This window comes from Lutra lutra, chromosome 1 (genome assembly GCF_902655055.1).
Source record: "Lutra lutra chromosome 1, mLutLut1.2, whole genome shotgun sequence".
Classification (NCBI taxonomy): domain Eukaryota; kingdom Metazoa; phylum Chordata; class Mammalia; order Carnivora; family Mustelidae; genus Lutra; species Lutra lutra.
The window spans coordinates 107,890,742-107,903,325 of record NC_062278.1 but is presented as its reverse complement, the minus strand read 5'-3'; the positions used below and the strand labels follow the sequence as shown (position 1 = coordinate 107,903,325).

At 36.8% G+C, this 12,584-nt stretch overlaps 1 protein-coding gene across 2 annotated transcripts in view; it reads right to left on the bottom strand.

Annotated features, from left to right (window-relative positions):
• Window positions 1–12,584, bottom strand: part of YEATS2 (YEATS domain containing 2) — a 123,887-nt gene that overhangs the window by 51,259 nt on the left and 60,044 nt on the right. For both annotated transcript variants that reach the window (XM_047731653.1, XM_047731659.1), the window contains exons 9-10: window positions 7,254–7,298; window positions 4,229–4,409 (exon numbers count right to left, since the gene is read on the bottom strand). In XM_047731653.1, coding sequence (XP_047587609.1) covers window positions 4,229–4,409; window positions 7,254–7,298 — 226 coding nt within the window. The remainder of the gene's footprint in view (window positions 1–4,228; window positions 4,410–7,253; window positions 7,299–12,584) is intronic.

Genomic DNA, 12,584 nt, shown 5'->3' with positions numbered 1-12,584 from the left:
TTCAGCAACTGTATACATTATTCAATGCTCATCACAAGTGTATTCATAATCTCCTTCACCTATTTCACCCACTCCCTCATCCACCTCTGCTTTGCTAACCATCAGTTTATTCTCTATAGTTAAGACTCCGGTTTATTATTTTCTTTTTCTTTTTTTTTTTTTTTTTTGGTCTCTTTTTTTTGTTAGTTTGTTTTGTAAACTCCACATATGAGTAAAATCATATGGTATTTGTCTTTCTGATTTATTTCACTTAGAATTATACTCTCTAGATCAATCCATGCCACTGCAAATGGCAAGATTCATTCTTTTTATGGCTGAGTAATATTCCAGTTTACAAAGGTACCACCTCTTTTCTATCCATTCATCTGTCACTTGGACTGCTTCCATAATCTGGCTGTTGTAAATAATGCTGCAATAAACATAGGGGTGAGTGTATCTTTTCGAATTCATGTTTTTTGTATTCCTTGGGTAAATACCCAGTAGTGGAATGACTGTATCATATATCTAATACTTATGTTTTTCATTTTTTTTTTATTTATTTATTTGACAGAGAGAAATCACAAGTAGGCAGAGAGGCAGGCAGAGAGAGAGGAGGAAGCAGGCTCCCTGCTGAGCAGAAAGCCCGATGCGGGGCTCGAACCCAGGACCTGGGATCATGACCTGAGCCGAAGGCAGGGGCTTAACCCACTGAGCCACCCAGGTGCCCCTGTTTTTCATTTTTTGAGGCATCTGTGTTCCACAGTGGCTGCACCACTTTGCATTCCCACCCACAGTCCACGAGGGTTGCCTTTTCTCCACATCCTCACCAGCACTTGCTCTTTCTTGTGTTTCTGATTCTAGCCATACTGACAGGTGTGAGGTGATCTCTCATTGTGGTTTTTATTTGCATTTCCCTGATGATGGGTGATGCTGAATAACTGTTCATGTGTCTGTTGCCATCTGTGTGTCCTCTTTGGAGAAATGTATGTTCATGTCTTCTGCCTATATATATATATTTTTAAGATTTTCTTTATTTATTTGACAGAGATCACAAGTAGGCAGAGAGGCAGACAGAGAGAGGCGGGAAGCAGGCTCCCCACTGAGCAGAGAGCCCGATTTGGGGCTCGATCCCAGGACCCCAGGATCATGACCTGAGCCGAAGGCAGAGGCTTTAACCCACTGAGCCACCCAGGCGCCCCTTCCGCTTATTTTTTAACTGGATTATTTGTTTTTTTGGTGTTGAGTTGTAAAAGTTCTTTGTGTATTTTGGACATGTCATTTGCAAATATTTTCCCCTATTCAGTAGGCTGTCTCTTAGTTTCATTTATTTTGCTGTGCAGAAGCTTGTTATTTTGATGTAAGCCCAAGAGTTTATTTTTGTTTTTGTTTTCCTTGCCTTGGGAGACATATCTAGAGAAGTGTTGCTACTGTCGATGTCACAGAAATTATTGCCTGGAATCTCTTCTAGGATTTTTATGGTTCAGATTTCATATTTAGATCCTTAACTCATGAGTTTATTTTTGTGTATGGTGTTAAGAAAGTGGCCCAGTTTCATACTTTTGCATGTTGCTGTTCTGTTTCCACAACACCATTTGTTGAACAGATGGTCTTTTTCCCATTATATATTCTTGCCTCCCCTGTCAAAGATTAATTGACCATATAAGCATGGGTTTCTTTTTGGGTTTTCTATATTCTGTTCCATTGATCTATGTGTCTTTTTTTGTGCCAGTACCATACTGTTCCGATTACTCCAGCTTTGTAGTATATCTTGAAATCTGGGATTGTGATACTTTCAGTTTTATTCTTTTTTAAGACTGGTTATTTAGGATTTTTTTTTTTTAAGACTTATCTTATTTATGGATGCCTGGATGGCTCAGTCGGTTAAGTGTCTGACTCTTGATTTTGGCTCAGGTCATGATCTCAACATTATGGGATTGAGCTCCACATCGGGCTCTGTGCTCAGCAAGGAGTCTGCTTGAGATTCTCTCTTTCCCTCTGCCTTTCTCCCCCAACTAGCATTCATACATGCTCTCTCTAAAATAAACAAATAGATAGATAGATAGGTAGATAGATAGATAGATAAAGTCATCTTAAAAAAAAAAAAAGATTTATTTTATTTATTTTAGAGAGAGGGAGAATAGGAGGGACAGAAAGAGAGGAAGAAAGAATCCCAAGGAGACTGATGAGCATGGTGCCCAATGCAGGGTTTGATCCCACAACTCTGAGACTATGACCTGACCTGAAACCAAGAACTGGATGCTAAAACGACTGCACCACCTGGTGCCCCTTAAGGTCTTCTGTAATTCCATACAAATTTTAAGATCATTTGTTCTAGTCTGTGAAAAATGCTGTTGTTATTTTGGTATGGACTGCATTAAATCTATAGATTGCTTCGAGCAGCCTGGACACGTTAACAATATGTTCTTCCAACCCATGAGTATGGAATATCTTTCCATTTGTTTGTCTCACCTTCAATTTCTTTCACAAGTGTTTTATAGTTTTCAGAGTATAAGTCTTTCACTTCCATGATTAAGTTTATTCCTAAGTATTTTATTCTTTTTGGTGCAACTGTAAATGCAATTATTTAATTTCTCTTTCTGCTGCTTCATTATTAGTGTATAGAAATGCAACAGATTTCTATACATTGATTCTGTATCCTGTGACCTTACTAAATTCATTTATCAATACTACTAGTTTTTTGGTGGAGTCTTCAGAATTTTCTATATATAGTATCGTGACAGTTTTACTTCTTCCTTACCAATCTGGATGCTTTTCATTTCTTTTTCTTGTCTAATTGTTAAGGTTGGGCCTTCCAGTACTACGTTGATAAAGTAGTAAGAGTGGATATCCTTGTCTTGTTCTTGACCTTAGGGGAACTGACTATGATGTTAGCTGTGAGTTTTTCATATATTATAGCCTTTATCATGTCAAGGTACATTCCTTTAAACCTACTTTGTTGAAGGTTTTTATCAGGAATGGTGTACTTTGTCAAATGCTTTTTCTGTATCTATTGAAATGATCATATGGCTTTTATACATTCTGTTATTGATGTGACCTATCACGCAGATTGATTTTTGAATACTGAACCATCCTTGCATCCCAGAAATAAATCCCATTTGATCATGGTGAATGATTTTTAAAAATTTATTGCTGGATTCAGTTACTACTATTTTGTTGAGATTTCTGCATCTACGTTCATCAGAGATATTGCCGATAGTTCTCTTTTTTTGGGGTAGTATCTTTATCTGGTTTCAATATCAGGGTAACACTGGCCTCACAGAATGAATTAGGAAGCTTTTGTTCCTCTTCTATTTTTTGTAGAATAATCTGAGAAGAAGAGGTACTAACTCTCCTTTAAATGTTTGATAGAATTCCACCTGTGAAGCCATTTGGTCCTGGGCTTTTGTTTGTTGGGAGTTTTTCTTGTTTTGGGGTTTATTTATTTATTCTAGAGAGAGAAAAAGAGAGAGAGAGAGATTGCGAGTATGCATGCATGCAAGCAGGGGGTGGGGGAGAGGGAGAGAGAATCTCAAGCAGACTCCCTGCCGAGCGCAGTGCCCTATGTGGGGCTTGATCCCACAATCCTGAAATCACAACTTAAGCTGAAACCAAGAGTCGGGTGCTCAACCAATTGAGCCACCCAAGCGCCCCAGGAGTTTTGTGTACTGATTCAATTTCATTGCTGGTAATTGGTCTGTTCAAATTTCTATTTCTTCCTGATTCAGTTTTGGAAGGGTATATGTTTTTAGGAATTTATCCATTTTGTCTAGGTTGCCCAATTTGTTGGTATATAATTTTTCATAGTAGTCTTATAGTCCTTTGTATTTCTGCAGTGTCAGCTGTTATTCTGTATTTTAAATAAGATTAGATACTTTACATTCAATTTCTTGTTCACACAACTACATACCAAAACCAAAAAGTCTTCCTGTAATATATCTGAAGAAACTGTTACAATCATCAAAAAAATAAACATTTAATGCCTTTTTGTGAGTTTAATATTCTATAAAATACCAGTAGAACTTCATGAAAAAATTTTTTCTAATAAGAATAAAGATTTGTCTATTTTCATAATTGGACTTATAGTAGAGGCAGCATGCCTACTTATGGAAAATTTATTTTCCATACACTCTTACAGCTCTACAGGCAGCAGTTCAAAATCATATTATGCAAATGAGAGAAAGGAATGCCCCAGAGAGCGACTCCTCTGTACAAGGAAAAATTCATTTCTATACAAGGAAAAATATATTACCTTTCTCCACACATGTATCAGGTACTGGCTCATGTGACTGCTTTATCGGTGAGGAAGCTTTCACTGGGGCTGGAATGGTCAAAGGCAAAGATGGTGGGGCATCAGAGACGTCCGACTCGGAGGACTGAGGATAAATGGAGTCTTCTCCAAGAGAGTGTCGGTGGAGCTCAACATCCACTACCTATACAATCAGGCAACAATGGGGCTCATGAATCCATCAACAATGTCACAGAAACCCCCAAACCTGTCCAAGAATGTGATACTCTAAGAGATGTGACAAATGATTTCTAATCAAACTGCAAAGGCAATTTCAATCTAAGAACTAAAGGATTTAGGGGCGCCTGGGTGGCTCAGTGGGTTGGGCCTCTGCCTTCGGCTCGGGTTGTGATCTCGGGGTCCCTGGGATCGAGCCCCGCATCGGGCTCTCTGCTCAGCGGGGAGCCTGCTTCCCCCTCTCTCTCTGCCTGCCTCCCTGCCTACTTGTGGTCTCTCTCTCTCTCTCAAATAAATAAATAAAAATTAAAAAAAAAAAAAAAGAACTAAAGGATTTATCCCAGATGTAATCTAGTTTGGTTTAACAGATAGATAACTCAGTGAAACCAATCATGTAATCAGGGCCTTTCCATTTGCTGTTTCTATGCCTTCGAACACTATATTTTACCCCCTCCCAATCTTTGCATAACTGTCTCTTTCTCATCATTAGGTCTCAATCAATGTCACCTTCTCAGAGATGTCTTCTCTAACCAACCTAGCTAAAGCAACCCCGTTGTCCCCCAGCTACTCTCTTCTTTATAGCATGTATTTTAAGTGAAATTATCTCATTTGCTTTTGTTTACTATATACCTTCTCCCCATTTTCAACACAACCAAGAAGATAACTCCTTAAAAGCAGTAACTATCTTATTTATCTCTGTATCCCCAATACCAGGACCAGTGTCTAGTATATGGTATATGCTCAATAAATGTCTTTTGATACAACATAGCACACTTCTCTAAACAGAATAAGGTTTAACCAGCTAATTCTCACTACAATGGCTACTGCTGATTTATCATGAATACAAAAGAAAAAAGGTGGGAGGAGTATGGGGAAGGAAAACAAAGTTGGAGGTCCCATTTCCTGACTTCAAAACTGATGATTACAGGGCACCTGGGTGGCTCAGTGGGTTAAGCCGCTGCCTTCGGCTCAGGTCATGATCTCGGGGTCCTGGGATCAAGTCCCGCATCGGGCTCTCTGCTCAGCAGGGAGCCTGCTTTGCTTCCCTTCCTCTCTCTCTGCCTGCCTCTCTGCCTACTTGTGATCTCTCTCTGTCAAATAAATAAATAAAATCTTTAAAAAAAAAATCTTTGATCTTAAAAAAGAAAAGAAAATCTTTAAAAAAAAAAAAAAAAAACCTGATGATTACAAAACTATAGTAATCCAAACAGTGTGGTACTGGCATCAAGAAGACATACAGACCACTGGAATAAAATCCCCCCTCATGTATATGGTCAAATTATTTTTGACAAGGTTGCCAAGACCCCAGGGAAAGGCAGTCTTTTCAACAAATGGTGCTGGAAAACTGGGTATCCACATGCATTAGAAAGAAGGCGGATCTTTACCCTCACACCATTTATAAAAATTAACTCAAAATGGATCAAAGACCCAAACATAAGACCTAAAAACAATAAAACTCTTAGAAGGAAATATAGGGCAAAGCTTCATGACAGTGAATTTGGCAATGATTTCTTGGATATGACACTAAAAGCATAGGCAGCCAGAGGAAAAATTGATAAGTGGACTACATAAAAATTAAAAACTTGTGTGTATCAAAGGACATAATCAGCAGAGTGAAAAGGCAATCCACAAATGATCTGAAAAGAGATGATATCAAGAATGTAAAGAGAACTCCTAAAACTCAACAACAAAAACCCAAACACACGATTCACAATGGGCAAAGGATCTGTCTGACCAGACATTTCTCCAAATAAGATTCACAAACACCCAATAAACACATGAAAGATACTCAACATCAATAATTATTAGAGAAATGCAAACCAAAACCACAACGAAATACCACCTTATCCTCATCAGTTTGGCTACTATCAAAAAAAAAAAAAAAAAGAAAACAATAAGAGTTGACAAAGATGTGGAGAACTGGAACTCTTGTGCACTGTTTGTAGGAATGTAAAATGGTGCAACTGCTGTGGAAATAGTGTGGCAGTCCCTCAGAAATTAAAATTAGAGCTACCATGGGGCACCTGGCTGGCTTAGGTGGTAGAGCGTGTAACTCTTGATCTTGGGGTTGTAGGTTCAAGCTCCAAGCTTGAACTTTTTTCTACTTAAAAGAAAAAAAAAAAAAAAAAAAAAAAAGAGGTACTATTATGATCCAGCAATTCCACTTTCTTGTGTATATACCCCAAAGAACTGAAAACACAGACTCAGATACCTATACATCCATGTTCTTGCAGGATTATTCATAATAGCCAAAAGATGTAAGCAACTCAAGTCCTCATTAACAGATAAATAAGCAAAATATGCCACATATACACAATGGACTATTATTCAGCCTTTTTTTTAGGAAGTTCTGATGCATGCTATAACATGGATGAACCTTAAGAACATTATGTTAAGTAAAATAAACCAATCATAAGAAAAAAAAATACTGTATAATTCCAGTTATATGGTACTTAGAGTAGTCAAAAAGCCACAGGACAGAAAGTAGAAGGGAGGCTTCCAGGGGCTGAAGGGAGAGGGGATTGGAAATTACTGTAAATAGGTTTCATTTTAATTTTCCAAGATGAAGAATAGTGTGGGGAATGACAGCAATAGCTGCACAAAAATGTGAATATATTTAATACTTACTCTTAGTGTACAATTAAAAATTGTTAAAAGGGTAAATTCTGTGTGCATTTTGTCATTTTTTAAAGTTAAACAGGGGAAGATAAACTTTTTAAGAAATTAAGCACTCACTTTTTTTCCTAATTACAAATGAAGATCAATTTCCATTTTACCTTATACTCAAATAGTACTGTAGGAAAAAACCTACCGTCTCTGCTCCAAGAGTCTGCAAGCCAGTGTAAGTTCTATCCAGCTATTGAAAAGACAAAAGAAGAGTGTAAAGTTTCACTGAGCTTACTTATAAATCTTAGGATATAATCTTATCTAAAACCCCTTTCATCACAAGTCTTCATAACATAGAATCTACTTTTCCATAATATAAATTATCATCAGTTCAATAAAAACCTCTTAATTGGGGTAGAATGAGTAAAATTAATAAAAACAATTTCAAACATACAGGTATTGTACTTTTAATATAAACTATATACTTCTAAAAACATTCCAAGGACAATCTAAAAATGGAGGAAGTTTTACACAAAAAGTATTTACTACAGCATTATCTATAACCATAAACTGAAAATGTGACCCTCCAGTAATAGAGAAATGTTTAAGTAAATCATTTTTTTAAAAGATTTTATTTATTTGTTCGAGAGAGAGATAGAAAGGGAGAGCAAAGAGGGTTCTGAGAGGCAGACTTCCCACTGAGCAGAGAGCCTGATGTGGGGCTCGATCCCAGGACCCTGAGATCATGACCTACGTGATCTGTGCTGAAGGCAAGACACTTAACCAACTGGGCCACATAGGCACCCCTAAAGTAAATCTTGAACCATCATTTGTAAAGCATTACAAGCCACTTGGATGTTTACAAAATGATGTAAAAAATATTTTTAAAAACAGGCTATGGGGGTGCCTGGCTGGCTCAGTCACTAGAACATGTGACTTTTGATCTTGGGTTTATAGGTGTGAGCCCCATGTTGGGTGGAGAAATTACTTAAAAAACAAAATCGTTTTTTTAGGGGTACCTGGGTGGTTCAGTTGGTTAAACTCCTGACTCTGGATTTTGGCTCAGATCATAATCTCAGCATTGTGAGATCAAGCCCCAAGTTGGGCTCTGAGCTAGGCATGTAGCCTGCTTAAGATTCTCTCTCTCCCTTACAAAACAAAATAACAAAATAAAACCAGTAAGTAAAAAATGTTTAAAAATCATTTCTAAAAAAAGGGACAGTGGCTCAGTCAGTTGAGCCTCTGTCTTTGGCTCCAGTCATGATTTCAGGGTCTTGGAATTGAGTCCACATTGGGCTCCCTGCCCAGTGGGGAGCCTGTTTCTCCCTCTCCCTGCTCTTGTTCTCTCTTTCTCAAATAAATAAAATCTTTTAAAAATAAATAAGTAAAGAGATTGGCTATAAAAATACACATATAGATGACAAAATTATATATTTAAAGTATATTTTCTTAACTCTTTTGAAAAAAAAATAGATGAAACTTTAAGCAATATAGGCAATGCTAATAATCACTTCCAATATATTAGCATCATGAGTGATTTATTTTAGAGGAAAGAAAGGAATGTTAATATAAACAAAATTTACACTTACAAAGAGGCTAAGTTCTTATTGCTATATTTTATTTATATTCCAGCACTTAAAAAAAAGATCTATACACAAATATAGAATATTACTCAGCCAAAAAAAGAATGAAATCTTGCCATTTGCAAGAACATGGATGGACCTAGAGGCTATTGTGCTAAGTGAATTCAGTTAGAAAGAGACAAATTATCTTTTGTAGAATCTAAAAAAAAAAAATGAATAAACAAACAACACCCAGAAACAGTTCTATAAACACATAGAACTGGTAGTTGCCAAAGACAACAGGGGTAGGGTGTTAGGCAAAATAAGTGAAGGGGATCAAGAGGTACAAACTTCCAGTTATATAATTAGTAAGTCACAGGGATGAAAAGTACAGTGTAGGGAATACAGTTGATAACACTGTAGTAACTTTGTATGGTGAGTACACTTATAGAGCTGAGCACTGAGTAATGTATAGAATTGTTAAATCACTATGTTGTATACCTATAGCTAATATAACACTATCCGTCAACTATATTTCAATGAAAATCAGAAAAAGTTTTTGTCTAACATGAACAATTTGCTATTTGACAGCATTTTTGCTTTGCTTGAAGCAATAAAGCATTCTTAAAAAAAAAAAAAAGATCTGTGGACCTTATCAGCATAAACGTTGCACAGGTGTACCCGGGTGGCTCAGCTGGTTAAGCAATGGTTTCAGCTCTTGGTTTCAGCTCAGGTCACCATCTCAGGGTCTTGAGATCAAGCCTGAGTCTGGCTCCCTGCTCAGCAGGAGGTCTGTTGAGATTCTCTCTCCCTCTCCCCTTTCCCCACCAGCTCATACTCCCTCCCCCTCTCCCTCTCTCTCAAAAATAAATAAATCTTTTAAAAAAAAATAAACATCACACAGTAAGATCAACAGAGGAAAACTATTAAGCTGGATAAAAAGGAAAGATGACTTACTAATCAGCAAACAGAAAACTCTAAGACTCGCAAAAAGTAGATTTCAAGTCTGGCTGAGTTCTTTAGCAGCCTACACAGACATGACAACTCAGTTATGTGATCTAGTTTCAAAACAGAAAGACAATGCAGGGTGGATTCATCCTAGTTCCATGGAAGAGATCTAGTTTTAACACTTAAATCTTAGCCAACAGTATGCCTATTAATTTTAGGCTACATCCATTTTCATATTTTTCAGAGCATGGAAATAACAGTCTCTCCATAATGCGCACTGGCTTATGTTTCATTCTTGGGACCGCACTTTGTGACACTGATAAAATAGCACTGTTATCAAAATGGCAAGAGAACCTAGAAAGCACAACACACAAGGATTTTTACAAGAAGAGGTCTGCCTGGAGATGATTTAAGGAGAGACATGAAGGCTGCCAAACATTTTTAGGGTTCTTATAAAACAAAACAAAGTCCTGTCCTGTGCTACTCCAGAAATCAATGAACACAAATAAGATCAAGGTTTAAAAAAAAAAAAAAAAAGCACAGTTTTAAGTTTATGAAAGAACCTTCCAAAAGTTTATTTACCAAACAGATAAATGATTTGTTTGGGGAATTACTGTGCTCTGGGGTGACGGCTAATCAGGAATGCAGGATGTGGGAATTTCATACATTCTGGAAACTTTAAATAGTACATACTTCCAACACTTGAGTATTTAGTATTTAATGTAATTACAAAATATCAAATATAGAGTAAGTATTTCAGCATTTCAGTATACTGAGAGGTCACTATGGGCTTAAATAGTCAGGGAAAGTACATAGGAACTTGAACTTGAAGAATGGAAAGAATTCAAACAGGCATTCTAGAGAGGGCAAGAGCATTAAAAAAAAAAAAAAAGACACAAGAGAAGAAGGCCCGAGGCACTGCTGGGGCATGAATAACTGACCTAGCTGGAGTAGTATATCCATGCAGGAGATTAGTGTAAGATAATCTAGGGGAAGTATACTGAGTCAAAATGTGAAAAGCCCGGAATAGTAGGCAGGAAGTCTGAACTTGAGTAAAGGGAATTCAGTGAAGGTTTCTCAGAGAGGAAGAGCATAATGGTTCTCCTATTTCAGGAATACTAACTGGATGGTGGTGTACAGAAAGCACTGAGGGTAAAGGAGACAGATTAGAATGAAAGAAGCTAATTAGGAGATAGTAGAAAAATGGCCTAGGCAAGAGAGGGAAGGGCAAAGAATAAGAAAGATGATGAAGAAAGAATAATAATCAGCAACTGAACAAATATTTAGAACAAAGAGGCAAGAATCCAAGATGGCTCTGAGAATTAACACAGAAATAACAGGCCAAAGAGTATTCCAGTACAAACAAAAATCACATAAGTATAACATAGGCATTTAAGGCCTCAAGGCCAATCAATATATAACAAACAGTAAAATTAAGTTTTCCAGAAAAGCTGATAAGAAAATTTAAATAATGTCATTTTTAAAACAGTATTTAACAGGGGCACCTGGAGAGCTCAGTTAGTAGAGCATGTGGTTCTTGATCTCAGGATCATGAGTTCAAGCCCCACATTGGGTGAAGAAGTTGCTTAAATAAATAAAACTTTAAAAATGTTTAAAATGGGGCGCCTGGGTGGCTCAGTGGGTTAAGCCGCTGCCTTCGGCTCAGGTCATGATCTCAGGGTCCTGGGATCGAGTCCCGCATCGGGTTCTCTGCTCGGCAGAGATCCTGCTTCCCTCTCTCTCTCTCTCTGCCTGCCTCTCCATCTGCTTGTGATCTCTCTCTGTCAAATAAATAAATAAAATCTTTAAAAAAAAATGTTTAAAATGTCCAAAAATGTTTAAAAACATAAAAAAATTATGTCTCAATCTTCCACCAGCAACTCTAAGTGATACAGACAATATAACAGTATGAGAGCTATGTAAAAAATTCCTTTTATTTTAGAAATTAGGGCTGGGTGTAGTGTGATAGAAGATGGTATGTGCAGTGCTTAAAATAAGATAAAAGGAAAGCAAACTATTTTAGACCTTCCTCTAATTAAGTGGGACCGTATCCTGCCCCTCTGAACAAAGTGGCCGCATATTCTTTATTTTGTTCCCGTTTTTTTCTGAGGTCATAAAGCAATCTAATCTTAGAGTAATCTCTAAAAAAATAACTTCAACACAAAGTTAAACAGTGCTATCTATCACCAATGGAGGGCAAATTTCAGCCTTAAGGTTGAAAAGGTTGTATTGGCACAACAAAGGGAACAAAATGGGAATTCTGCAGATGTACTGAGATTCATTTAGTTCAATTTTGTGAGCCACTAATGGGAACAATGTGGTAAACCACAAAATAAGGGTGTTTTGGGGATAAGTTTAATATTAGAAATATAGCTTTACAGAGAAAATCTACAAGAGGCTATATAGAAAGGGACTAGGAAAACATTTTAAAAATGGTCCTTCAATTATAAAAGTTGAACAAGTTTATTATACAAAATTAGAAGAAAAAAAAAAAAAAAGCAACAGACAATAAGGGCAGGAGAAATTGCCCACAATGTCATTACTTCGATTACTCCAATAAATCACAGTTAACTTCATACTATATGAAGTTTGGTACTCTGCACTTTTCATTTACTATGATTGGTACTTTTTCCCTATGTATAGAAAACACTTCATAAAATATAAATTATAATGCCTGCATAATAAACCACGAGGCTATGTCAATGAAAAATTTCTTAAAATACAAATCAAAAGAATGACAACTTTGTACAGTACTTTCAATTTCCTAAAACATGTTCACTTCTGTCTTTATCCTTACAAGTTAAACATACCCATATCCTTATAAGATAAACAGATGAGGTGTATAATTTGCACCATTTTACAGAAAAGTAAACACATTTTGTTTTTAGGAGTTCAGTCACTTAATCCCAGGTAACACAGTAACAGTGAGCTCTGATCAGAGATTCAAGTCTTCTGATAATCTGGCCAGTTCATCTTTTTAAAGAATATACATTCTACTATAATGCAACCCTTCCGCCAACCTTCAG